The 27,636-nt window shown below is 32.9% G+C and overlaps 1 protein-coding gene across 2 annotated transcripts in view; it reads left to right on the top strand.

The window, feature by feature from the left end:
* The window catches only part of FSTL5 (follistatin like 5), a 600,815-nt gene that overhangs the window by 505,307 nt on the left and 67,872 nt on the right, over positions 1-27,636 (top strand). For both annotated transcript variants that reach the window (XM_021717056.1, XM_021717055.1), the window contains 2 exons: positions 19,916-20,023; positions 22,325-22,449. In XM_021717056.1, the coding sequence (XP_021572731.1) occupies positions 19,916-20,023; positions 22,325-22,449 (233 nt within the window). The remainder of the gene's footprint in view (positions 1-19,915; positions 20,024-22,324; positions 22,450-27,636) is intronic.

Raw genomic sequence — 27,636 nt, 5'->3', positions numbered from 1 at the left:
ACCATAAAAATTTAAAAGTTAGTCATTGAAATTAAAATTGCTTAGATATATTTAATGATAAACAAAAGTGAAAGTTAAACCAATCAAAATATAGATCTGCATTATAAATACTGTAGTATAAAAAGGAAAAAAAGAATAAGTACATAAATGGTACATTAAAATGTAAATTCAGGACTAGCATTTGTACAATAATAATTCATAAAAAACATAATATAAAGAAAAGAGAAATGTTAACATTTAGGTCAAAATGAGTAAAAATTGTATAACTATAATAGACAAAATAATTTATATATCAGTGTATATAATATAAAGCAATATTTAACAATTTATTATAAGCTCTCAGATTAAGAAGTACAATGAAACTCAAATGGAAAAAAAAACACAAAAATAACTATACCTAAATATATTTCAATGTTACAACAACAAAGGCATAAAAACACAGACATAAAAGGAGACATAAAGAGGCAAACAGACAAATTACTATGTAAAGGTATCAAATTTTTCAATAGAAATAATGAACACCAAAAGAAAGTGAAATATCAGTAAAGAAGATAAGTAGAAATAAAGGCTATCTTAATATTATATGGCCAATGAATAAATCATTCTAAAACCATAGTACAATTTGTTTATTGTGTCAGATTCACAAAAACATAGATTGTACTACAGTGTAAATGAAATTATAATTAACACTGAAATTTTTAACCTCAGGAAGGAAGAAAATTAATTGAGCTGCAAATTTGATCTGATTGTGAGCAAAGAAATCATTAAGATATGACTCAATAAAATGGTAATTGTCAATTATAAAAAAAATTTTGTTTAAGGTTAAAATTTTTGTGAGTTCTTTTTTCCATTTTTAATTTTAAAAGTACACACACACACACACACACACACACACACACACACACGTATATATATTTAAAGGGTAAGAGTGCATTGTAGTTACATGAATGAATTGTATAGTGGTAAAGTCTGGGCTTTTACTGTAACCATGACCTAAACAGTATAATTTGTAACTAACAAGTAATTTCTCATCTCTCACTACCATTACACCCTTTTACCTTAGAGAGTCTCAAGTGTCTATTATTCAACTCTGTATGTCCATGTGTATACATTGTTTAGCTTCCAATTGTAAGTGAGAACATGTGGTATTTGACTTTATTTCTCTGAGTTATTGCATTTAGAATAATGAACTCCAGTTCCATCCATATTGCTACAAAAGACATGATGTCATTCTTTCTTATGACTGAGAAATATTCCATAGTTAATGAAATATTCTTTATCTAATCATCTATGGATGAACACAGGTTGATACCCTGACTATACTATTGTGAATAGTGCTGAAATAAACATATGAATATAATTGTCTTTTTAAATATAGTTTATTTTCCTTTGGGTAGATACCCAGTAGTGGTATTGCTGAATTGAATGATAATCTATTTTAAATTATTTGAGAAATCTAAGGTCAGATTTTTAAACAAAGATTCAAGAGTAGTTTGCATGCAGCAGGCAGGAGCTAGGGTAAACAAAAAGGCCTCTGTTTTCTTAGTTTTAGGGATCTGTGCTTTGACTGCTGATAGATGCTTCTGATTACCGAGAATAAGTATTGTTTTTCACTATCCTGATTGTTGCAAGTCCCTACTCTTTTGACACAAATGACTTCCAGAGCATCCATTTTCTACTCCCTATTTCATTTTTCTCTCATTCCCCATTTGGGAACCAGACATTAAAGACTAGGCTACTCAAAACCACTGCATATACTGGGAAAATTAGAATGTATGCATACATGCCCAGGGGAAGAAATGTCTAGCTAATCCTTGACACAGATGCAGCCTACAACAGTTGGTAAAAACAAAAACAAGAATGGAAAGCAGAAGGAGAATCTGATTTCCAGAGTTATGACATGATTAGATTTGAATATCCAGTCTTCAACAAAACAATAACAATATTTACAAAAAACAGGAAATTATGGTCTATTTAAAGAAAAATAAATCAACAGAAAGGGATCTTTAAAAAGATCTGAGGCAGACATACTAGACAAAGACATTAAAACTACTGTCTTAAAGATGCTCAAATAACTAAAGATGTGAAGAAATCTGAGAAAATAATGTATGCAGAAAATGGAAGTATTAGTAAAGAGTAAAATTCTTAACAAAAGAAACTTGGGAGATTAAAAATACAATAATTAAGATTAAAATTTTGCTAGAAAGCTTCAAAAGCAGATTTAACCAGGCAGAAAAAATCAACAAGCTTGAAGATAGGACAATGAAAATTATTGAGTCTAAGGAGCAGAAAGAAAATTTATTGAAGAGCAGTGTACTAAGCCTAAGGAATTTTGGGGGCACAGTCAAGTGCACCAACATATATAATGTGGCAGTCCTAAAAGGAGAAGAAAGATAAAATAGGACAGAGGAAATATTTAAAGAAATAATGAGCAAAAATACCAAATTCGATGAAAGACATGAATATAAACATTCATGACAATCAACAAAGTCCAAGTAAGCTGAACTCTAAGTAATCAACATGAAGACACATTATAATCATACTTTCAAATACCAAAATTAAAGGAAACATCTTGAAAACAGCAAGAGAGAAGTGACTCAACACATACAATGTATCATCAATAAGACTTTTGATGGATTTCTTATCAGAAACTACAGAGGCCAGAAGGCAGTGAGCACATACTTTCAAAGTACTACATGATGGGGGAAAAAAAAAAGACAAAAATCCTATATCCAGCAAAACTGTGCACCAAAAGTGAGGGAGAGATTGAGACATTCCCAGATTAGCAAAAGTTGAGGAGGTTTGTTATCATTAGACTTGCCCTGCAATAAGCAGTCAGGGAAATCTCACAGAGTGAAATGAAATAAATTTTTAAAAAACAAAAGAAAAAATTACCCTAGACAGTAAATTGAAGGGAAATGAACAAAACAAGAGTTCAATGAATAACAATACATGGGCAATCATGAATGCTAGTATTATTGTAAAAAAATTTATAACTATTCTCTTACTGGATTTAAGAGATTAATATTTTTTAAAATTATTACTCTAAAACTAATATTATTGTATCTTTGATCTATAAGTCCATATTTTGTTTTCTACATAATTTAAGGTAATTATGCATTTAAAAGATTTATTTATCTACATTTCAGGGCATATAACATATCAAAATGCAACTTTGTGACATCAACAAAGCAAGGACTAGGAATGAAGCTGTTCAAGGAGCAGAGTATCATATGTTATTAAAGTTTAGCTGGCATAAATTCAAATTTCAGTTATATAACTTTAGATAGCAAAGTAATCTCCAGGGTAACCACAAAGACTAGAGTTCCATAATAAACAAAAGTAAATGAGAAATAAATGTAAACATTTAATTTCAATAAAATCAACTAAACATTAATGAAGACAATAATGCCAAAAAAAAAAAAAAAAAAAGAGAGAGACAAGAAGGAACTCAACATGCCAAAAGGAAAAAAAAAAAAAAAAAACAGCCCTATTAAAAAGTGGGCAGAAGGGCAACCTCCTGAGATCCCCTGCCACTGTGGGAGATCTTCTGTCCTCTCAATAAATTCTGCTTTCTCACTTAAAAAAATAAAAAAATAAATCATAAGACATGAATAGGCACTTTTCAAAAGAAGATATACGGGCAACCAACAGACACGAGAAAGTGTTCAGCCTCACCAATCATCGGAGAAATGTAAATCAAAACCACATTGAGATATCACCTAGCACCAGTAAGAATGGCCATCATTATTAAAACAAAAAATAACAGATGCTGGCAAAGATGCGGAGAAAAGAGAAGACTTCAGCAATGCTGGTAGGAATGCAAACTAGTTTAACCCTAATGGAAAACAATATGGCAATTTCTAAAAGAATTAGAAATTCACCATCCATATGAGCCAAAAATCCCCCTACTGGGAATATACCTAGAGGAACTCAAATCATTCTACAAAATAGATACCTGCATATGCATGTTTATTACAGCATTATTCACAATAGCAAAAACATGGAACCAAACATGCTACCCACTGAAAGCGGACTGGACCAAAAAAAATGTGGTACATATATATGCTTGAATGTTATGCATCAAAAAGAAAGACAAATATATGAACTTCACAGGATTCGGAGTCTATAATACTCAGTGATCTATCACAGCAATAAAAAACTGAGTACTGTATGTTTTCACTCATAAGTGGACCTTGAACATTTACCATAATACTATAAGAAAGGGATTGGCAGTAGCAGGATACTGCTGGCGTTCTGGCGGCGGGAGGGGGGGGGTGTCGTGCATGACGTCAGGAAAGGTACCTTATCTCAAACCAGGTGAAGTGGGGACCAAAGAGAGGTCCAAATTTTACCTTTATGATGACCACTTGCATACCTAATCTTGAACTGTACCCCACATCTTTAAAAGAAACAAAAAAGAAACAAAAAATAAACCAAATAGCAGAATAAGTCTTTTCTTATCAGTAATTACTTTAAATTAAATTACTGTCTCCAATAAAAAGACAGAGCTTAACAGAATTAATTGAAAAGCATGATCTAAATATAGGCTGTCTATAAAAGACTTGAAGTATAGAGGCATTAAACAATTGGAAGTGGAAAGACGGATCAAGATATTCCAATCAAATAGTAATCCGAAGGGAGAATTGGTTGCACTATTATATGTCTCAATAGACTTTAACTAAAAAAATTTACAAGAGACTAATAAGGACATTATTTATACAATATTTACTACAGCAGGCAGATATAAAAAATTATAAACATTTGTGTACTTACAAACTATCAAAATATATAAAGCAAAAGCTTCCAGAACTGAAGGAAGAAACAAATAGTTCTACAATATTACTTATGAACATTTTTACCCTAATATCAAAAATTGAGAGAAATAGCAGACAGAAAATAAGTAAGGAAGTAGAGGACTTAATACAATGAACCGATTAGATCTAATAGACATGTGCAGAGCACGCTATCCAATAACAACATCATATACTTCCCTCTGAAATGTGCTTGGAACATCATTTTCTATAATAGACTATATGTTAGGCCAGAAATTGTCTCAATAGATTTTAAAGTTGGATATAATACAAATTATCTTCTTCAACTTCAATGGGGTGAAATTAGAAATCAGAAATAAAAATAAAATTGGAAAGTTAACAAATTTGTGGAAATTAAACAGTCCTAAATAGCCAATGAATCAAGAAAATATTACAAGTAAAATTTATAAGTACTTAGAAACAAATGACAATAAAAAACACAACATACCAAAACTTATGAAGTATAGTAAAAGCAGTACTGAAGGAGAAATGTAGAACTATAAATGCTTCCATTAAAAATATTCAAGAAGCCGGGTTCCGTGGCTCAGCCTGTAATCCCGTGCTTTGGGAGGCTGAGGTGAGTGAATTGCCTGAGCCTTTGGGTTCGAGACCCGCCTGGGCAGCGAGACCTCATCTCTAGGATAAATAAAAAAAATCAGCCAGGCGTGGTAGCGCATGCCTGTAATTCCGGCTACTTGGAAGGCTGAGGCGGAAGGATCGCCGGAGCCCAGAAGGTCGAGGCTGCAGTGGCCAGGAGCGGCCACTGCACTCCAGTCTGGGTGACAGAGTGAGACTCCAACTCAAAAAAAAAAAAATGAATACATAATGGTAGCACAGCAGATGTTTGCTTCATTCTCTAGCCTCCGTTAACAATAGAACATTATTTTGAAATTTGACAGTGTTTTATGGCTGGGAAGTGGGGTCCCTAACCCTGGACCACAGACTGATTCCATCTGGCCGCACAGCAGGAAGTAAGCAATGGACCAGCAAGCAAAGTTTTATCTGCTACAGCTGCTCCCTGTTGCTCAAATTACCACCTGAACTCCAACTTCTTTCAGATCAGAAGCGCCATTAGATTCTCCTAGGAGCACAAACCCTATTGTGAACTCAGTGCATGCAAGGGATCTAGGTTGCACACTCCTTATGAGAATCTAATACCTGTTGATCTGAGGTGGAGCTGAGGTGGTGATGCTAGCGCTGGGGAGCGACTGCACATACAGATTAACATTAGCAGTGAGCTGGGCTCAGTGGCTCAGCCTATAATCCCGTGCTTTGGGAGGCTGAGGTGAGTGGATTGCCTGAGCCTTTGGGTTCGAGACCCGCCTGGGCAACTTGGCGAGACCTCATCTCTACAATAAATCAAAAAATCAGCCGGGTGTGGTAGCGTGCACCTGTAGTTCCAGCTACTTGGAAAGCTGAGGCGGAAGGATCGCTGGAACCCAGCAGGTCGAGGCTGCGGTGACTGGGAGCGGCCACTGCACCCCAGTCTGGGTGACAGAGTGAGACTCCAACTCAAATATATATATATGAAAGATATTTTTCATTTCCAATTCTGTGGTAATAAAATAGATTATAAGAAAACACAATGAACAATTGTATGTCAACAAATTGAATAACTTAGATAAAATGAACAATTTATAGAAACACAGAACCTACCAAATAAATCAAAATAAAATAGAAAACATAGACTTACAACTAGTAAGAAAATTGAATCAGTAATAAAAATACCCCAACAGAGAAGTCCTGGGCCTAATGGCCCCACTGCTGAAATCTATCAAACATTAACAAAACTATCGCCAAACTTTCTCAAACTTTACCAAAAAATTGAAGAGAAAGAAACACTGCCTAACTCACTTTATTAGTCCACCATTGCCCTGAGACCAAAGTCAGACAAAGACACTAGAAGAATTCTACAAAACAATATGCTTTGTGAACATTGATGTAAGAATTCTTAACCAAATACTAGCAAACCAAATTCATCAGCATGTCAACAGAATTATATCCCATGATCATGTGTGATTCCTTACAAGAATGATTCATCATAAGAAAATAGGTTATTATAATAAAACATTTTACCAAAATGAAGGGAAAAAACTTCATAATTTTCTCAACTGATCAGAAGTATTTGTCAAAATTCAATACTCTGACTATAAAAATACTCAACAAAGAATGAGAAGAAATTACTTCAACATATAAAAGTCATATGTAAAAAATTACATTGAATTTCATAATGTTGAAAGACTGAGCTTTTCCTCTAAGATCAGGAACTTTTACCACTTAAACTCAAAATTGTAAAGGAAGTTGTAGCCAGATAAATTAAGCAAGGAACAAAAAAGGCATCAAGTTGAAAAAAGTGAAATTGTTACCAAATGATATGATCTTACATTAGGAAACTCTCAAAATTACACACACAAAAAAACCTGTTAGGATAAATAAATGAATTCAGAAAAATAAAAAGTCAACATGCAAAAATCTGTTGTATTTCTATACCCTAATAATGAGCAATCTAAAAGGAATTATAGAAACAATTACATTTATAATAGTATCAATGAGAACAAAATATCTAGGGTTTATAAAAAAGTGTGAAAGAGTTATACAAAGAAAATTACTAAAATTACTGAAAGAATTAAAGAAGTGAACAAATGAAAATGCACCCCATGTTCATAAATTGCAAGACTTAACATTATTAAGATGTCAATACTCCCCAAAGCAATCTTCAGATTCAATGCAATGCTTATCATATTCCCAAAAGGATTTTGTGCAGAATTAGAAAAACTCATCCTGAACTTCACATGAAGTGTCATGGGACCCAAAATAGCCAAAATAATCTTGAAAAAGAAGAACTACATTGGAAGACTGTCATTTATTTCAAAACTTAGTACAAAGCTATAATAATGGAAAGAAATTTATTAATGATCAAGACAGATTTATTCAATAATAAATCTAGCCTAAAGACAGACCAATGGAACAGAATAGAAAGTCATAAATAAAATCTCTTATGTATAGTCAAATTATTTTTGACAAGGGTACCAAGAACACTGGAGTTAAAAATCAGTCTTGTGATTCTGGGAAAACTGTATATCCAGATGCAAAAAAATAAAGTTGGATCCTTACAAAACGTCATAAATTAAAATTAGCTCAAAATGGATTAAAGACCTAATGTAGGACGTAAAACTATAAAACTGTTAGAAGAAACTACAGGGAAGAACTCTTATAATGTTAGATTTGGCAAGGGTGTCTTGAATATGACACCAAAGGCACAAGCTGGTATAGGAAAAAAAAGTAGATAAACTGAACTTCAAAGAATTTTTTAAAACTGTGCATCTAGAGAAAAAATCAACATGGTAAAAAGGCAACTCACAGAAGAGAAGAAAATATATGCAAATTGTATACTGACAAAAGAGTAATATTCAGAGTACATAGAGAACTTTTAAAACTGAACCACATAGAAACAAACAACTGAATTCAAAAGTAGTAAAAGACTTCAGCAGACATTTTTCCAAAAAAAGCTATATGTATGGCCAATAAGCATGTAAAAAGATTTTCAATATCACTAATTATTAGAGAAATGCAAATCAAAACTGCAATGAGATATCATCTCATACCCAATAGCTTGGGTATTATCAAATAGAAAATAAATGTTGGTGAGGATGTGGATAAATTGAAACACTTGTGCATTGTCGGTGGAAATACAAAATAGTAGAGCCACTATGGAAAACAGTATGATGATTCCTAAAACAATTAAAAATAGAATTACCTTGTGATCCAGCAATTTCACTTCCAGGTATATAACCCCAAATAATTGAAACTAGAACCTTGAAGGGATATTTATAGATCCGTGATTATAACATTATTCATTGTAGCTAAAATATGGAAATAACCTATATGTGGACAGATGGATTGATAAAATGCTTGTGTGTGTGTGTGTGTCTGTGTGTGTGTATACACACATACAATAGAATATTATGTAGCCTTAAAAGAGAAAGGAATTCTGACATAAGCTATAACACGAATGAAATTTAAAGTCATTATGTTAAGTGAAATGTCAGTCATAATAAGATTAAAACTGTGTGAGTCCACTTTTAAGAGCTACTTAGACTAGTCAAAATCATAGTTTCAGTTTACAAGATGAAAAGAGTCATGGAAATGCATGGTGGTGATAGTTGCACAGCAGAATGAATGTATTTGAGCATACTTAAAACTTGTTAAGATTGTACATTTCATATTATGTGTATTTTATCAAATAAGACTATTTTAAAATGCTGATAAAATGTAGGTATCCTTGGGACTTTTGGCAAATAAAAAGGACAAAAATCACAATTAATACTATTAGAATTAAATGAAAAAGATAAAAGGACAGTCTTGAAGGGAATAAAAGCAACTAGGAAAATGTTAAAGTCATGTTTTGACAACAGTGAGAAAGAAGAAATTAAATAAAACATATAAGTTGATAACATAAAACCCAAAAAGAAATAAAAATAATTTTATAACTGATTAAGTGAACTGATTAGGAGTACTAAAGAAAAAAAAAAAATCTGTCCATAATGGTTTTAGAGGAAAAAGTTCTACCAAACTTTAAGCAATATATTAGCAGGCAATTTGATGAGATTGAGTAATCTAAAAATGTGTATCTTCATTGACTAGGTGGTTGACTTTTGGTTTTATTCTCCATTCCTGCTCTGGAAATAAGAGTCTATCCCAAAATATTCTGAGAGCCTCACTGATAGCAATCTTAGAATCCAGTGTAGACCTGCCACAATAATTCAGGTTTTTCTCGTAGTCACTGTATATTCTCAGACATTCTACTATCAAAAACAAATCTTAACCTTCTCTTGATACATTCTGCTCCATACTACCATTTATCAGCCTTATTATCTCACTTCATATAGTTTTCTTCCATTTGGAGAACAGTAGGAATCAAAAACAACATATCAAATATGTTCCTATTGTAGGAAAAACCTTGGAACTTAATCCTTTGAGCAAAAACACAGAAGCAGAAATTTGTAGTGGGGTTGCTCGCTCAGCTCTGAAGAGATGTGTGATGGAGTTGATTATTGTCCTTCTGACAATTATAAAAAAAAAATGGTTTTGAATTATGAGAACTATTGGTTACCTTGCTGAAAAAGAGGCAAGTGAAATAACAGCTGCAGGATTTGGGGCCCTTATGGACAAACTATTGTACAGAAATTTAAGATAACCTTGGTATATGAAAATAAATTTCCATATTGGGATCATCATCCAGTGTAGAGAGGAAAACAACTTTTTGAGGTTTGTGGTAGACTGTAAATATCAACCTCAAGTTTTAGATATACAGGAAAACTCCAAAGAGCCCAGAATTTATTTCTAAAGAAAATTGTGTGTTTATTCTTACATGATTAAACTTGTCACCTTCAATGTACTCTCTATTTAATGTGATATATCTATTGATATATTTTCCACTGCTCAAAACAGTTTTATAACTCATCAGTTTTCATGCATTTTAGTGGTTCTGTCATTTTTTTGTTTCACCTCTTCCACATTGACAAAACATTTCCCTTTGAGAACTTTTTTCAATGGGGAAACATACAAAAAAATGTTGTTTGGGGTAAAATCAGGAGAATAGGGAAGGAGTCATGCCATATTTGGCCAAAACTGCAGAATACTCAGTGCAGTGTGGCATGTGCATTGTCATGGTGGAAGAACCAGGCAACTGTTACAACATGGAATATTTCTTCTGCAAATTTTGACTCAACCGTTTCAAAACTTCCAGATAAAACTTTGGGTGACCCTTTGATCTGGAAGAACAAATTCCAAGTATACTACAAGAAGCCTGCCCTCCAAAAGATAATTCCAGTTTTTTGGGGGGTTTCCCATTTGTATGCCATTAGAAAACATACATTTCTGTTTTAGAAGTTTAAGTTTTATTATTTTGAAATTACTTTAGCTCTTAGAAATTTACATTTTTTGAGGTTTTTCCTAATTGAAAAAAAACCATGTAAAATGATAGATTTTACAGTGGATATTCAATTCTTTTATAAATTAATTATCCTAGTAACTCAAATTTGAAAATTATTTAAGTAAATTTAAATTTTAAAAACTTTACTCATGGTTTAACAATTTACTTATATCCAGATACCACACATTATTAAATTTATAGTAAACTGCAAAGTGCAAACTTAATTTTATAAAAAGTAAAGTGTCTTTTTTCTCAATTTTTTGACCACTTTTCTCAACTGAGGCCAGACTTAAAGTACAGTACACCAAATGATGTTTTATTTCCTTACTGTATGCTCTCTTCCTCTTTTTACATATTTTTTTCTAATCTGAGTATGTTGTTCAGAGGCAACTAAACTTTAGTTTGGTTACTATAATTACATATATTCAATTAATTAACCAAATTTTGAGTATAATTTGATTATAATTAGTATTAGCAAGCCGGGCTCGGTGGCTCAGCCTGTAATCCCGCGCCTTTGGGAGGCTGAGGTGAGTGGATTGTCTGAGCCCGCGGGTTTGAGACTCGCCTGGGCAGCGGGACCTCATCTCTACAATAAATCAAAAAATCAACTGGGCATGGTAGCGCATGACTGTAATTCCGGCTACTTGGAAGGCTGAGGCGGAAGGATCGCCGGAGCCCAGCAGGTCGAGGCTGTGGTGGCCGGAAGCGGCCACTGCACTCCAGTCTGGGCGACAGAGTGAGACTCCAACTCAAAAAAAATAATAATAATAATTAGTATTAGCTAGAATACTAATTATAATTAAATTTGAGTTAATTATCTCCCAAATATTATAGAAAATACTATAGGATTATCAATAGTGTGGATATAAAAATGTAAAAGTGAAGTTCAAAATTAAAATGCCTTTGAAAAATAGAAAAAAATACTATCCATACTTAAATTTAATGTCTCAAGTTTTCTTTTTCAATCTAATTTAAGTAGGTTCATAGTATTTTATACTAACTTCATATATGAAATCACATTTCTGACTTTTTGCATGTCATTGTCTGTGTAGACTGGTATTAAATTAGTATTTGAGGTCTAAACTTTTTTTAAATTTAAAATGCATTTATATTTTATTATTAAAATGACAAATATTTTATTGACAATATGATTTTACAAACTTCATAACAAATTATTAGCATTAGAAGATTACTGGCATATTTGTTTTCAGTGGATATACCAATATCATTTTTATCAGTAGCTGAAAAGTAAAGGTCACTTTTATAATGGAATCTATAAAATATGGTATTGCTTTAAATGTCAAATGGTTTCAATTATTGCCTTTTTGTACCATTAAAGTTTCTGTAAGAATGGTATACAGGTGATGTTATGTAGTATAAAAGATTAACCAGTAAAACAACTGACCTCATTTTGACTTCCGTGGAGCAAGATCAGGTTCTGCTCGGCTGCAGAAGGGGCTTATTGGAACACCTCAGGAGTGTTCCTAAGTGCCATCAGTAGTGTCCTCTAGCTATTAGCACATTATCTTGAGAACTACATCATTAGTTTAAATTAGGTTCACTTAATTAGCCAGTTGGTACTTTCCTTGTCAGACTGATAAACAAGCTGTGCTTCACTGTTCCTTGTCAAGACTAAACCCGAGTTCTGTCTCTTTGCTGCTATCATCAGTATTTCATCTTTAGAAGTTGTTACAAATGCTCCAACAAGAGTATTGTTGCATTTTAATTATGTTTTGTATTTGTTGCACCCTTTCAAAAAACATTGATGAATTTGTTAACACTTCAAGATTGTGAGTGAATTAAGTTTAGAGATCAACAAAAGGAACAAAAATTCTGATAGTGTAAGTAAATTGTTTCCTTAAACAATGTTTCAAAAATGTTAAGGAAAAGCTGCTGTAATCAATATCTTTATAAAACTACAACGGACACTCATTTTTATTATTATATTATATAATTTATTTTAACATAGTTTACAAAGCAATGGGATAAAACTTCATTCATTATTATAATATCACAGTGAAATCAGTACTTACATGAGAAGTTAAGAAATATAGATCGTAAAACCTAAATATATAGGTCACAACTGTTAATTTGGTAAAAATAAACTATTATTTGAAAGATCTTTTTGAAAATGTTTAATAATTCAGTAAAACTTCAGAAGAGAGATTGTAGTTTAATAATCTGAAAATTACCAAGCTAGCAAAGGCTACTGTGTTAACTATATCTAGTAGTGTTTATCATCTAGTAGATATATATTGGAAATTTTTATTTAAACAAAAGCTTACAGAATTATTCAATAGTTCAAAAATGATTCCTTTGTTCTATCATGACAGAGTTAGAATTGCCATTTAAATAAATTTAATTTCCATAGGCTTCTCAAAGCAGAGTTTGTAAACAACTTTTCTAGCAAAGTAAGTATTGGGGATCAAGTGTAAATTATACTGCCCAGTGTGGCGGTGCACCTGGTCTCTGCTACTCAGAAGGCTGAGAAGAAAGAATTGCTTGTGACCAGGAGTTTGAGGCCATTCTAGGCAACATAGCGAGACCCCTTTTTTAAAAACAAGTTATACTTTGCAATAAATAAGCATTAAATAGTTTAATTTTGAGGTAAAAGATAAGCACATAACCAGTGCTTTTTCCTTATTGTATGTTTCTGAATACTGTATTTTAACAAATAATTTTTTCTAAATTAAATGGATGGTGACAGCAAAAACAAAAAAGAATGCATGCACCAATGGTCCCCAAAGTGGAGTGGGGACAACCCAAAAGAGGTAAAATATGACTAGTTATGGGAAGATGATCCTATGACAATTGTTTGTATATATATATTTTTGAGTTGGAGTATCATTCCATCGCCCAGGCTAGAGTGCAGTGGCACTCTCACGGTCATCTCAGGGTCAATCTGCTGGGCTCTGGTGATTCTTACGACTCAGTTTTCCAAGTAGCCGGTACTACAGGCACATGCTACCATGCCTGGCTAATTTTTTATTTGTTGTAGAGATGAGGTTTTGCCAAGTTGCCCAGACTGATCTTAAACCCACGGGCTCAGGCAATCCACTCACCTCGGCCTCCCAAAGTGCTGGGATTACAGACTAAGCCACCGAGCCCGGCCTATATATCATTTTATCATAAAAAAGAATCATGTTTCATTTAATAAAGATTTAATATATGGACCAATATTGAAGGCTTGAATTTATCTGTGTGTTGGATGGCCAGGTAATATATAATGAGTATCTTGAGAAAAAAGTGAGCATTTTATAATATGAGGGAATCAACATTGACACTCTTAGTCTTTTGTTTACTTTTATCTGTACAAAGGGGATAACAATAGTTCATACTTCAACCAAAAAAATAGCTATGAGAATTAAATTTTTAAAAAATTATATTTGTAAAATTCTTACTAAAAAAAATCACCAGGTATATAATAAGCCTGGTACCAGAAGTATAATTGTTTTGGTGAAATAAAATAATAATAATAATAGTAACAGTAGTAATTAGTTGGCATGCTGTATAATATTGGAATTTACTTTCACAACTAAGTAGGTTTGGAGATTTAGTAATTATAAATTGAGTTCTACTATTTACTAAGCTTTGTTCTAAGTGAAAGGATTATATCATTGACCTAAACTAACTCAAAGAGGCTACTTTATTGGGGCCTACAATCTATTTGATGGGTAGATAATAAAAAAGGAAATATACTAAAATATAATTATATGATATGTAAAGGGCAGGTGCTACCGGAAAAGGTAAAATAGTAGAGGAAGGTCCAGGGGCAGGGGCTGTAGAAAGACAAGGATAAGGGGACATGCAGAGGATAACAGCTTACATTATTAGGATGTACAGACTAGCATTGCTGAAAAGACAAGTTCTGAGCAAAGATGTCAAGGAAGCAGACATCAGGATATCTAGGGAAGGTTGAGTTGGAAGGATCACCTGAACTCAGCCGATTGAGGTTGCAGTGGCTGTTGAGTGTGCCACTGCACTTCAGCCTGGGCAACAGAGTGAGACTCCAACTCAAAAGCAAACAAACAAAAAAGACCTTCCCAAAGGCAGAAGTGCGCTGACATGTTGAATCAACAACAAAGGAGGTCAAGAGCTTGTGTATTGGGGACATCAAAAAACAGAGTAGCAGGTGAGCAGTTTGGAGAAGGAAGACTGGGGAGTGTCAGATCAGTTAAGGTCAGGTAGTCATTATGAGGACTTTAGGATTCTAAAGGAAATGAATGAAAAGTTTCTGTAGTGTCTTGAGCTGATTGATGCCATAATTTGTGTAACACACACAAAATAATGACTCTGACAAACCTGTTGAGAAAGATTGAGAAGCGAATGTGTAAGATCTTCGCCTAGATATCCTGATGTCTGCTTCCGTGACATCTTTGTTCAGCACTTATCTTTGAGCGGTGCCAGTCTGTCCACAATGATAATGTAACCTGCTTTCCTCTGCATGTCTTCTCATCCTCTGCTTTCTACAGTCCCCACCCCCAGGCGTTCCTCTACCATTTTGCCTTTTCCATTAGCACCTGTCCTTCACATATCGTATAAGCATAAGCTTGGAAGTTAGACACCATGTGATGTTAGAGATGACAGTGACTTTGTTCATGGTGATAGTAGAGATGTTGCAAAGAGGTCAGCATTTAAAGCAAAACCCAATTGCATTTCCTGGGGTCGTGAGGTATGGGAGAAAAAACAGTCAAGAATAACAGAATCTTCACAATCTTTTGCATAAAATGTGGGGAAATGTTTCAACATTTTATGAAAAAGATTCTCAGACGCTTGTGTCAAATTTTTTTAAAAGTGTCAAAAATATTGCCCATTTTACAAAAAAGAAATGGTCTATATTTACAGATCCTCTAAATGTCGAGAGTATACTAGCAGATATTTTGTAACACTCAAAACATAATTTATCATTTCCAAAAGCTGATGGTATTTCAACTGAAAATTGAGCTATGGAAATATTATCCAGAAGATAGTCATTCAAAAATATTTTTATTATCAGTATATGATTTTGTTGATGAAAATCACATAAATGTTCCCATGTAGAATGTGTTATTTTGTGTTTGAAAACTTGCAAACAAATATTTCCTAAGAATTAAGATTTTTCCGATTACTTTTCCTTATTTTGATCTGCATATCTTTTTCAGCTCTGGTGAACTTTTACAATCAAAGACCAAAATAACTGAATTTAGTACAAAACTTGTGAAATGCTGAAGCAAAATGCTCAAAACTTTTGGAGATTGTTGAGCAGATATTTGTCAAAGTCTGAAGTTATTTTGAAAATTAATGTTTCCCTCCAAATATACATAGATCTTAATTTATTTGGAGGGAATGCATCATGAACTCCCTTTGCTACTTCCTATAAAATATCCCCATAGGTTAACTTTAAAAAGTAGTCTCCATCTTTCCTTTCATAAATATTCCTTCCTTAAGGCTCAATTAAGCCTTACCTTCTTCCTTTACCCCTCATTGTGCATCATACTTCTTCTGAGCTTTCATAGTACTTGGTCCTTATTTTTAATTTGTGACGCACATCAAGTTATTTTAAGTGCTTCTTTCACCCTCTAGCCTTTAAATTCTTTAACGACAGAAACAGTGTTAGTTTATTTTCTCTATTAGTTCCCCGTTCTTTAATTTGCTAAATAAGGATGTTGCATATCCAACTTTAAGACATTATGATGCTAATAGTCATTAAAAAAAAAAAAGCCTGTAATTCCGTGAGTTATCCTAACAGTATTAGTAGTGTGAATAGTATTTCCATAATGCATTAATATTCACCAGGCACACCATTAGCAATCTATATTTACTATCTCACCAAATATATTCACAACAAACTTCTGAAGTAGATATTACTACACTCTCCATGAACTGTAGATGAAAGTAAGCAATAGAAGTGTTTACAAACTTCCCAAGGTATTATTATTATTATTTTAATTTAAGTGAAGGCATTAAAATTTGAATTGACTTCAGGATACGCACTTAAAAACATGATGCATACTGACTCTCAATGATTCTTCATTAGGATTGTATTAATTCTAGAGATGGTACTGTGTATATCTGAGGTCATTAGATTTCTTTGTATCCTTCAATAAAGGGAAAAAAACCCAAAAGAATGTTTCTTACACATGGGGAATGAATAAGAGGGCAGTATAATGATGAATTTTTCAGGTCAGCCTGGACTTAGAGAGTGTCAGCTCCACAGGTTAGTTAGCCAAGCCCCAGAGAGGTAGTCTGGAGGGGTTGGTAAGCCTAGGTCCGGAAGTGTCACCTCTAATGGGCTGGCAAGCCAAGCTGGCAGGCATAGCCCCCAAGGTGTCTCAGGTTCGGAGTTCCACCTTCTTCCCGCAGCTCTCCTGGTTCAACCAGTTGCATCGGCTGGTAAACCAGCCTCTAGGGTGTACGGATCTTTAGCTCCGATGATCTTCTGTAGCTCTTCAGGTTGCAGCTTCAGTGTTGAGGTTCTTGTCTCATGCCCAGGAAGAATGAGGAATACAGACAGCCGGAAAGTAAGAAAGCACCATTTATTGAGAGGACAGAAAAGCTCCCACAGTGGGAGGGAGCCCGAAGGGATTGCCCATCTTGGACTGAAGACCTGATGCTTACATAGCCCTAAGTCCAAACTGATTGGCTGGCACTAGCTGTGAGCTGTAACTGTTCTGATTGGTCAGTGTTAAGGACCAATAGGCAGGAGGTAGGGGCCTAATAGTGAACTGATCGATTGCTTTTCAATCCCAGCAGTGAGTACTTAAGTTCTAGCTTGAGAGGCTCTCGGGGAACTTGTTTTCCAAAGCTGAACCTGAGAAACCTGGGAGTTTGCTACATTGTTACCAGAGGACCCACCTGTCTGCCTGCCTAGTCTTTTTCTAGCTATCGCCTGTCTCAGTAATACACACGTTCTCAGGAATTAAACTATCAATAAACGAAGAGGAAGGGTCTTTCATGTGCAGAGAGGTTCCCATGGTAGGATGGAACACAGACTATCAAATCCCAGCCTTCCTGATGATTGGATGACCACTGACAGAACAGCCTCATTTTCCTTAGCCCACTCAATGGAGGAATTAACATAACCTATATAGTGTAGAATGCCTGTACAAAATAAGATAATACTTATATATAGGCTTGCTGAAAAGAAAACCAATTAATGAAAACTGGCAAACAGGAGCTTTTTATTCAAATGATTCCCTGATACTTAAAATTACTTACAGACTTTTCTCATTTTATAAGGCATTCTTACAATTAAGTAACAATGAAGTCTTTGTTATTGTGTTTTGTTGGTGGCATTGAGCTATTTTATCTTTAACATTTGAAAAATCTACAAATTGTTTTGTGTTCCAATGCTACATGCAAAATAGACTGATTATTATATTCACACATAGATCACGTTTAATGTAGAAAGAGGAAATTATGGAAAATCAAAGGAATCTTATTGCTTTGTCATTAGTGTAGTGATTAATGATGGCTTTTTTGCTGTATACACATTGAAATTATTGATTAGTACACGAAGAAATTTAAATGAAACATCTGGTGTTGAAATACAATTAACAATATTCAGACTAACGAATTCTTTAGCAATAGAGCTATTTAATTACCTAAATAACATTAAGCCTAGGGATAGCTGTTCTTGGCTTTGCAGCAACTTAAGGTTATTATCAAGAATTTAGTCTCCTTTTGTTTTTCTCTGCTTGCATTCTCAAAGTATTGGCTTTTCCTCTGAAGCTTATAGCTTCACGGCATCAAAATGACCTTAGAAACTCCAGGCTTAATTTCTCTCGTATGACAGCATTCAAAGCAGGAAGAATGGGAAAGTGTGGTGAGAGGATGCCTTTTCCTGCTATCAACTCTGTTAATGAAATGCAGAATCGTTCGAAACAATCATACATGATGTTAATCTTTACAATGCAGAAATTAGAGTCTGCCATGTGAACACCTCTAGCCTCAGAAGAAGTTGGGAAACTTAGTACCATTCAAAAGGAAATGGGGTTAGTCATTGCCTTGAATCCCTGCTACTCAACCAAGTGGGTTGAGAACATTGCCGCCCTTCTGATTCCAAAACAGTGTCCTAGTTCTGTTAGCCAGGAAAAAATGGGTGAGGACATGAATACAAATATGTTTAAATAGGTTTCCTCAGAAATCTAACAAGTCTTTCAGTAATTCAAGAATACTGCGCCTTTAAATAAGCAAAAGAAAGCACATTGTTTTAGAAAAGGAATATGTTAGTAAACTAAATTGCCAACATTTAATTTAAAGTATGAATTTCCATCTATCCAGGCACAACTGTAGTTTGCCTTTTACTAATACACTGAGAAGAGCATTATATTATAAATTAGGACTAGAAAATCCTCTAAGCATATTTAACTGAGCTTTGGGAAGAAATGCTTTCAATATTGAATAAAGGTTGATTTATTGAAGACAATCTGTTTTATGTCATAAAATTAGAGAATATATATAAGTATCTACTACAGGATATTACTTTTAAATGGTGTTAGCTTATAATATAAATATCTTGAAATTAAGATGAGTGAAATAACTACCTGAAGGTAATTTGTTTTCTTGGAGCTGTGTTTTAGGCAAATACTAAATACTATAAATATTAGCAGGAAGACACAATTATCATACCAAGAATGATGAAGAAACATACACACACACACACACACACACACACACACACACACAAATGCTTCCTTTTTCTTCTATGGTTTTAGATTTCTCATTAAGGAAACAAAATTAGCTCATTCGTTATAGACCTACAACTATGTATCAGATGGTTGGCATTTTAATATTATGGATGGCAAAAATCTCAGAACCAGTATTGGGATCAAAAAAAGCTAATAATGTAAGCAAAGTTCTCACCTATATTCAACTCTTGATTATAATAAACAAATTAATCTTTTATATCTTGAGTGTCTAAATAGCTTCTCCTTGCTTCACATTTGCATTAGATTATGAATGAACATAAGGCTATATAAAATTGTGCAAATAATAAACAAAAACGTGTTTGGATAAAGCCCAGTAATTCCTAATTGATCAAATAAAGTCTTAGAAAACTAGATAATAGGCAAAATAAAATTTTAATCTGTCATCCAAATTCTCAGAATTGCCATACTTTTTGGCCTATTTTTAAACTATTATTTTAGTCTGAAAATATGTTTTTTTTAATTCTTATTTATTACAGGCAGTAAGCACAGACCCTGTCCCAGTTAAATTACACTATGACAAATCACACGATCAGGTCTGGGTACTAAGCTGGGGTACCTTGGAGAAGACGTCACCAACACTACAGGTAAGAACATATCAGTATAATTGAGAAAATAATGATATTTAAAGCTTTAGACATTTTATTGGCTATTTATGTCAGTTGAACAATGATATTCTTCCATTTGAGGACTATAGCTTTAATCACAACCTGATATACACAGAAAAAGAGGAAAATAGTTGATATTCAAGAACTTTTGGATTGGGAATGATTGCAGGGCATACTTATTGAGTTATATTGATATGACAAAGCTGATGTCATCATGGGAAAAAAAAAGTCATAGTTTACCTATCTTTCGACAATTTTGTTAGTGCATGTAAAATAGAGACCAAGAGAATTAGAACGCAAGAGCCTCAAAATGAGCCATTTTTCTCCAAAAGTATTTTATTATCTGAACAAAAGCTGATTTCTAATAAAGAATATATAGTGTTATTGTAGATTTTGGTTTTGCTTTGATGTTGTTTATGTGAGAACTTCACAGATACAGAAAAAAATATATATATATGCATTTTGACCATGACCCTTTGGCACAGTCTTTAGATTTTTGGAATTACAAGTTTAAGTGAAAACAGAAAAGCAAGGAATGTTTGGCTCAGGAAACATGTTTTATACGAGGGCATTTCTCAAATTGCTTTGTGATTGTACTACTACCCTGAATATTCCTCTCTTAACAAGATCCTAAATCATTAACTTCTGGCCTTTTTAAAATAAAGTCTGTTTAATACAATAATTTTATTTTTAATCAGCTGTCACTACTAAAATTTTTAATGTTTCTCTGATATTTTCAGTATTACAATATTTAATTTAAAAATGACATGTCAGCCGGGCTTGGTGGCTCAGCCTGTAATCCCGCGACTTTGGGAGGCTGAGGTGAGTGGATTGCCTGAGTGCGTGGGTTTGAGACCCGCCTGGGCAGGCGAGACCTCATCTCTACAATAAATCAAAAAATGAGCCGGGCATGGTAGTGCGCACCTGTAGTTCCAGCTACTTGGAAGGCTGAGGCGGAAGGATCGCCGGAGCCCAGCAGGTCGAGGCTGCGGTGCCCGGGAGCGGCCACTGTATTCCAGTCTGGGTGACAGAGTGAGACTCCAACTCAAAAAAAAAAAAAAAAAAAAAAAATGACATGTCTATTGAAATAATTTAGTATAGCTGTGACAATGATGGTTCATATTGTATTCACTAAAAGTATGTCATTTGAAACACCTAACATCATATAATATATTATTTCAGTTTTCTATTGTAAATCAAACCACTCTAAAACCTGAGGTCTTAAACAAAATGTAAGAATGACTTAATACTCACAATTCTGTGACCTAGCCATCTGGGCGGTTCTGATGATGTGATCTGGGAGCACTGATGGACTCCAGGCACCAGATAACTTTGCTAAAGCTAGGGTCCAAAATGACTTTAGCTCCTTGTCAGTCGCATGGTGGTAGTGCTTGACAAGGTGACATTTATTCCCTGCTTGAGACTGCTCACTGTTTAAGCAGGCATCGTCACTGCATACTGGTTTCAGGTTACAAGAATGTCAATAGTTTGAAAGTTAATTTGGTGTCCTTGTGTAGAAAGTATTTAAAAGGGGAAAAACTGAAGGCAGAATAGAATACCCTGTAAAAGGCTACCACAGTATAAAGGTTGTAAAGTAGGAGCAATAAAACGAAACATGGAACACAGACATACAAGAAATCCAAAAGGAAGAACTGATAGAATTTGCTGCAAAATAGCATAGGAGGAATAGATGAGTTTAAATGTAGTGATCTTTTCTTTAACAGACTATGGCAGTTCAAAAACCAATTAATGAGGAATCTCTTTGATTAAATTTTACTTAGATTAGTTGTTCCCAATTATAGGAGAAAAAAATTTAAATATGGATTTGTATATGCTAAGATTGTAAAAATCTAAAAGGTTTATGATTTATTTTGGAGTTTTCAGACCTATGTTGCAAACTATGTCAAATAGGATGGATTTGTCTCCTAATATCTTATATCACCATATGCTTACTTTCATTTTATTCATTATAAGAAGGTTAAGATTTTTATAATGCAGAGGTTGCTTACAGGCCTGCTTGTTTTATATTTTAAAGTAAAATTGTTCAAGACAAATATTTTTTCTGTTTTTTATCTCTTTACAGAAACAAAAGTTTCTATATGTAAGATAAGCAAAACAATTACAGAATTGCAATTTGCTTAACAATACATTCATTTTGAGGACAATAAAGAGTCTATGAAAACTACCAGAAAGAGATTTATCTCCTCTCTCAATAAAATTAAAGCTTATACTAATAAATTACTGCATTACTGAGGCCTAACTGCAGTGTGTCGTGTTTAGGTAATAACCCTGGCCAGTGGGAATGTGCCACACCACACGATCCACACCCAGCCTGTGGGAAAGCAATTTGACAGAGTGGACGATTTTTTCATTCCCGCCACAACGCTCGTCATCACTCACATGAGGTAAGTGCTAAGTGGGAAAATCAACTCTTTTAAAATTTTGCTTTAATTTTAATAGATAGTCACACAGTAATATAGAAATTTAGTTATAAAGCAAACGCACAAAAACAAATGCAATTGCACATCATTTAGCTTCATCACATCTGCATGATGAATTTTTATTCATCAACGATATTGAGGAATTTTCCCTCACATGTTTCTTTTATGCTTAATGGGAAAGTGAATTTTTAAAGATGCAGTTGTACTTATAAAAATCCATTGAACAATTTTTTTTTTTCAAGTTGTCATTAGGATTTTTCCTACTAGGCTCTTGCAAAAGGCTGACATTTCCTTAAATAAATAAATAAATACATAATTTGAAAGACTCACATCTCAAATGGAGAGAATGTTGATTCAAACTGGGTCTGATGAAAGAGCCACCGTCATAAAACTCCATTCATTATTTTTACAACACTTGTATTATTTTTGTACATAATGGAATTAATATAAAATTGTATTAGAAAATAGAAAAAGTTGAAATGAAATGTTTGATGTCTCCATTTTGTTTAGAAAATCGTATGTATTTTTTATCTCTCCATGTATTTATAGGAGGTACAAAAGTAATACTGGCTTCTAGTGAGTTCACTCTAATACTTCATAGAAGTGATTTAAATGCGTAAAAAGGAAGAACATTGGTATATTATAATTTTTAGTGTGTGTATCTTAATTTATTGAAATAATTTAAAATATTTGCTCAGCAATGTTGAAAATGAATCTAAGGCAAATAAATATGTTGTTCCTTTTCTCAAGTTAATTCTGATATGTGAAAACTGCTCCAGTTATATTATGTGAATCATTATTTGATTCTTGTGTATATTTGTTTCCTTGCATTAAATTAAAAATTATGTTAGCTGGGATCGGTGGCTCAGCCTGTAATCCCGCGCTTTGGGAGGCGGAAGTGAGTGGTTTGCCTGAGCCCGAGGGTTCGAGACCCGCCTGGGCAAGTTGGCGAGACCTCGTCTCTACACTAAATCAAAAAATTAGCCGGGGTGGTATCGTGCATCTGTAGTTCCAGCTACTTGGAAGGCTGAGGTGGAAGGATTGTGGAGCCCAGCAGGTTGAGGCTGCAGTGGCCGGGAGCGGCCACTGCACTCCAGTGTGGGTGACAGAGTGAGACTCCAACTCAAAAAAACAAACAAATAAAAAAAACGATGTCATCTAAAACTGAAGTTGCAAGAATTCTGAAAGTATACAAAATTCAACTTGGCAAAAATTCAAAGGAGTATTAATTAATCAGAATTTATCTCATAGTCAAAAATAGAATAAATTATTTCTTGTACAGTCAAGTATGTTTTAGAAATTTGATATATTTGTCAAGCAATAGCCTATTATTTTTATAAGGCCTATTATGTCCTCAACAATAAAGTGATTAAAGTACATAATATGCTGTAACAATTATTACACATTTTTATGGACAAGTTATTGAAACTGCACAATATTTGAAAAGTACTTACATCAATAATTTTTGGATTTTGATTATAACAGCTCAGAGATAGAAAAAAATTCAGTGCTGAACTGAAATGGTACTACCACTTGAAATGACATCTAATGAATACATCAAGTTTTTATATTTATTTGATCAAGATAAAATTTTATTTAATTGGCTTTGGGTGTTATGGTAAATAAATATTCCTGTTTTTTGTATATTGTTTATAAATTATTAATAACCAATAATAAAATATGTAACACTTCCTTTTAATTATCCCATTCAACTATTCTTTATTACTGTGTTTAATATACTATTATCAATTTTCCTTGTTTTTAAACAATGTATTTTTGATACCATTTCTTTGAGCAAGATTCTTGTCTATGATACTAATAGGTATAATTGTGTATAGCTGGGGGTGTTTTTCTCCTACACCAGATAAATTGGTCATTATGTTAAAATAGGTACCAGAGGCAAGAGTATACACTTTGGTTGCATGCAATAAGTGCTAATGTGTAATTCTCTGTTATAGACATAATTTTATATTGTCAGAACATTGCACTTTTTATACTCTAAATAATTACTACATTGTTGGAGTTGTAGCTAATATTAGCTAGAAAAACAAAATAATCTGAACAAACATAAGGCACAATTTTATCTTAGTTATTTCTATATATTATGAGAAAGACTGAAATGTATGCTTGATCATACTTTTAAGCCTCCTTATTCTCCTTAGGAATGTGCTGTGAAATGTATGGGTGTTTTGCCAGTACATTATTTATAAGTATTTAATTTAGAAATAATAATTTAGTAACAATAAAAGTTAAATTATAGCAATTCTACCTGCATATGGAATCCCATTTTAATGAACATGAATGATAACCAAATTTCTTATTGTAGTTCAAAGTAATTATTACTATTGTCACAGTGAATGACAGGCATAAAAATTAACATGCATTTCCAAAAATAGACAAAGTATCTACAGTATTTTAAACAGAATGTGTATTTATTCCACATTAGGAATACTTGAGCGATAGATAAGGCCTTTTCTCCCACCAATTTTATATAATATATTTCTAAGAAAACTCAACTTGCCTTTAAATATGTGCTACTGAGACTGAACTTTTTTAGATTGCATTTTTCAGAATGTGACACTACTTTCTGACTGTTGTGCTCAGTAGTTATTTTCCCGCCAGGCAGAGGGTCTGACACATAATATGTGTTTAGTTAATATTAGTTTTCTTCCTCTGACCCCACATACCATTAATCTGCTTTTCTCTCATTTTGCTATATCTTCGTTCCAAATAATTTATATTGCCAATGTCTGAAAAGCTACTGCACAAGTGTTAGGATTTATATCCTTGGTGCCTAAAAACCAGTAGACAATTTATGGGTCTCATAGGATTGGAAGTAAAGAAAGAAGAAAGTGCAACACTATTTTCTAAACCAGATTATACAATACCAAGGAAGAACTGTGTTTCCTATGAACTGAATTTCTCAGCATCTAACATCACTGCATTCAGCAAGCACTGTGCCCAGAACACAGAAATTGTGTGGAACCAGTAAACAACAGTCATAAGAATGTATATCTCCTATCAGACAAATTCTAAGCCTGAATGTCGCAGCAATATCATTCACCCTTGGCTATGGAGAACTCAGCCAATTTATTTCATTTTTTTCCTAAAGATTGGAATACAATTATGTTTGAGTATTCAGTTGCCTGATAATACTTGTCCAGACTATTCATAATCTCCACTGAGATACTGACTCCTTTGTGACTAGTTACAGTTTTGCTAAAAGTCTCTATTTTTTCCTACCTGGTTTCTTCTCATTTTTTCTCCAGTTTCTTGTTTGTTTATGTGGCTATGATTCTCAAGTTTCTTTAGTCTGTAAATAAATTATAAGTGAGGAATTTAAAAATACCAAAATGAGAATGTTAATCAGCTTGACTTTAGTAATCACTTTGTTATTAGTTGAATATCAAAATATAAATAACAAAGCATCATGTCCTACACTTTAAATATATACAATAAAAAGAACATAAATCTATTTCAAAAGATAAACTTATCCTTCAAAAGAACTAATCAGGTTTTACAAAATTTGGGACATTCACTATTTAAAGCATTTGAAATTTCAGCACTTTAAGAATTCTTGAGATCTGAATTTAAGTGCTTTTTGAATCACCTTCAACATCTGAATTTCAGGGAACTGGTTTTCATGTTCAACATATAATTTCTTCTCCATAGAAATGTGAGCACTAGCCTGGGAATAAGAATATACAACATCACACTACATTCAATCTTATCAAAATATTCTTTAAACTGCTGAGCTCTAGTTACTGGACCAAGCTTTATTTCCTGCCTTTTTTCATTCCTAAAGAAATTTAACTAAATGAAACTTCCTGGAAGATGACAGAGGATATATTAAACTTTTGTATCCCAATTAACTCCAGCTACTTGCTGAGATTCTGAAAAAGACTGACTAAATCCTTATTGACTAAAAGTCTATTTTAGTACATATTTTAATACTTTCAATATACATACTGAAGTATACATATTTTCAATATATATGTTTTTAATATACAAGAGTGTGAGTTGATTAATTTCTTACCTCAACTGTTGAGAAAACAATTAAATAACTTGGAATTGTGTTAATAATACAGAGATTATTTTCTGGTGTCCATTGAAAATATATTTATTGAAATCATTCTGTAATTTTATGCCTCTTTGTTTTTTAAATAAACAATAAATTTCTTTAAATTTTATGATTTGTTAATTTTCCCAAAACTAGTTCCATTGAATATTTAATAAATGAAGTACATTTTACATTAATAATTAATTCCACATATTTTCAGACTTGCAATTAGTGAAAAAAAAAATTCCTTAAAAGCTTTAAACTTCAGGAAGATATTAATAAATTCTAAATCATCTTTCTAAATTTAGGGATATAACAGGGATATCCTTTGTAATGACAGAGGAAGAACAAATTTGTTGTTAGAAGAATTCCAATTGCAATTATTTTACATATAAAAAAATACAGATAGGTAAAATGAAAAGACAGACTTAAAGATAAAAATAATGTAATTATCACAGTAGACAATTATGTCTAATTTAATAAAATTTGAAATAGCTACATTTTTAAATCAAAAATTATCTACAAGTATAAAGCAAAATGTTTCATTATTCTACATATAAATTGTGTCTAAAGAAGTAAGTTATTATACAACCCAGTTGTCAAATTGAATTGAAATTGCAATGTCATTACATATATGTAAATATAAGTATTTGAGTAATATTATAATTTTGTTTTTCTTAATCTTTTAAATTTGCTGTTCTTAATCTTTTCTTGATATGGCTAATGCATGGGGTGATCAGTGAGTTTGGTATCAATCTTTTGATATTATCCAAAAATTTAGAAAGAAATTAAAAGATAAGTTTATTATTCTTCAGAAACAGTTTTTACAATGCTTATGTTAAACTGCAAAGCAAATACATTTCATAAAGCATGGGCATTTACATGACTGATGTATTTTTTGTGTCATTGTAAACAAAGAGAAATTTAATTGTCGATTTCTTATGTGGAACATTGCAGATTGCTGTGCAGGTGCTACTAGAATTTGATAAGAAATGAAGAACAATTGACTTGGGGGTGAGATGTCATGTTCTATTTTTTATAAATGTGTGTGTAAAGATTCTAAAAGGGTGAGAATAATTGACAATATAAAA

The sequence above is a fragment of the Carlito syrichta genome, unplaced genomic scaffold (assembly GCF_000164805.1).
Source record: "Carlito syrichta isolate Samal-C Ts95f unplaced genomic scaffold, Tarsius_syrichta-2.0.1 Scaffold309202, whole genome shotgun sequence".
NCBI lineage: Eukaryota > Metazoa > Chordata > Mammalia > Primates > Tarsiidae > Carlito > Carlito syrichta.
The sequence above is the reverse complement of the archived record's forward strand: the minus strand, read 5'-3'. Positions and strand labels throughout refer to the sequence as shown.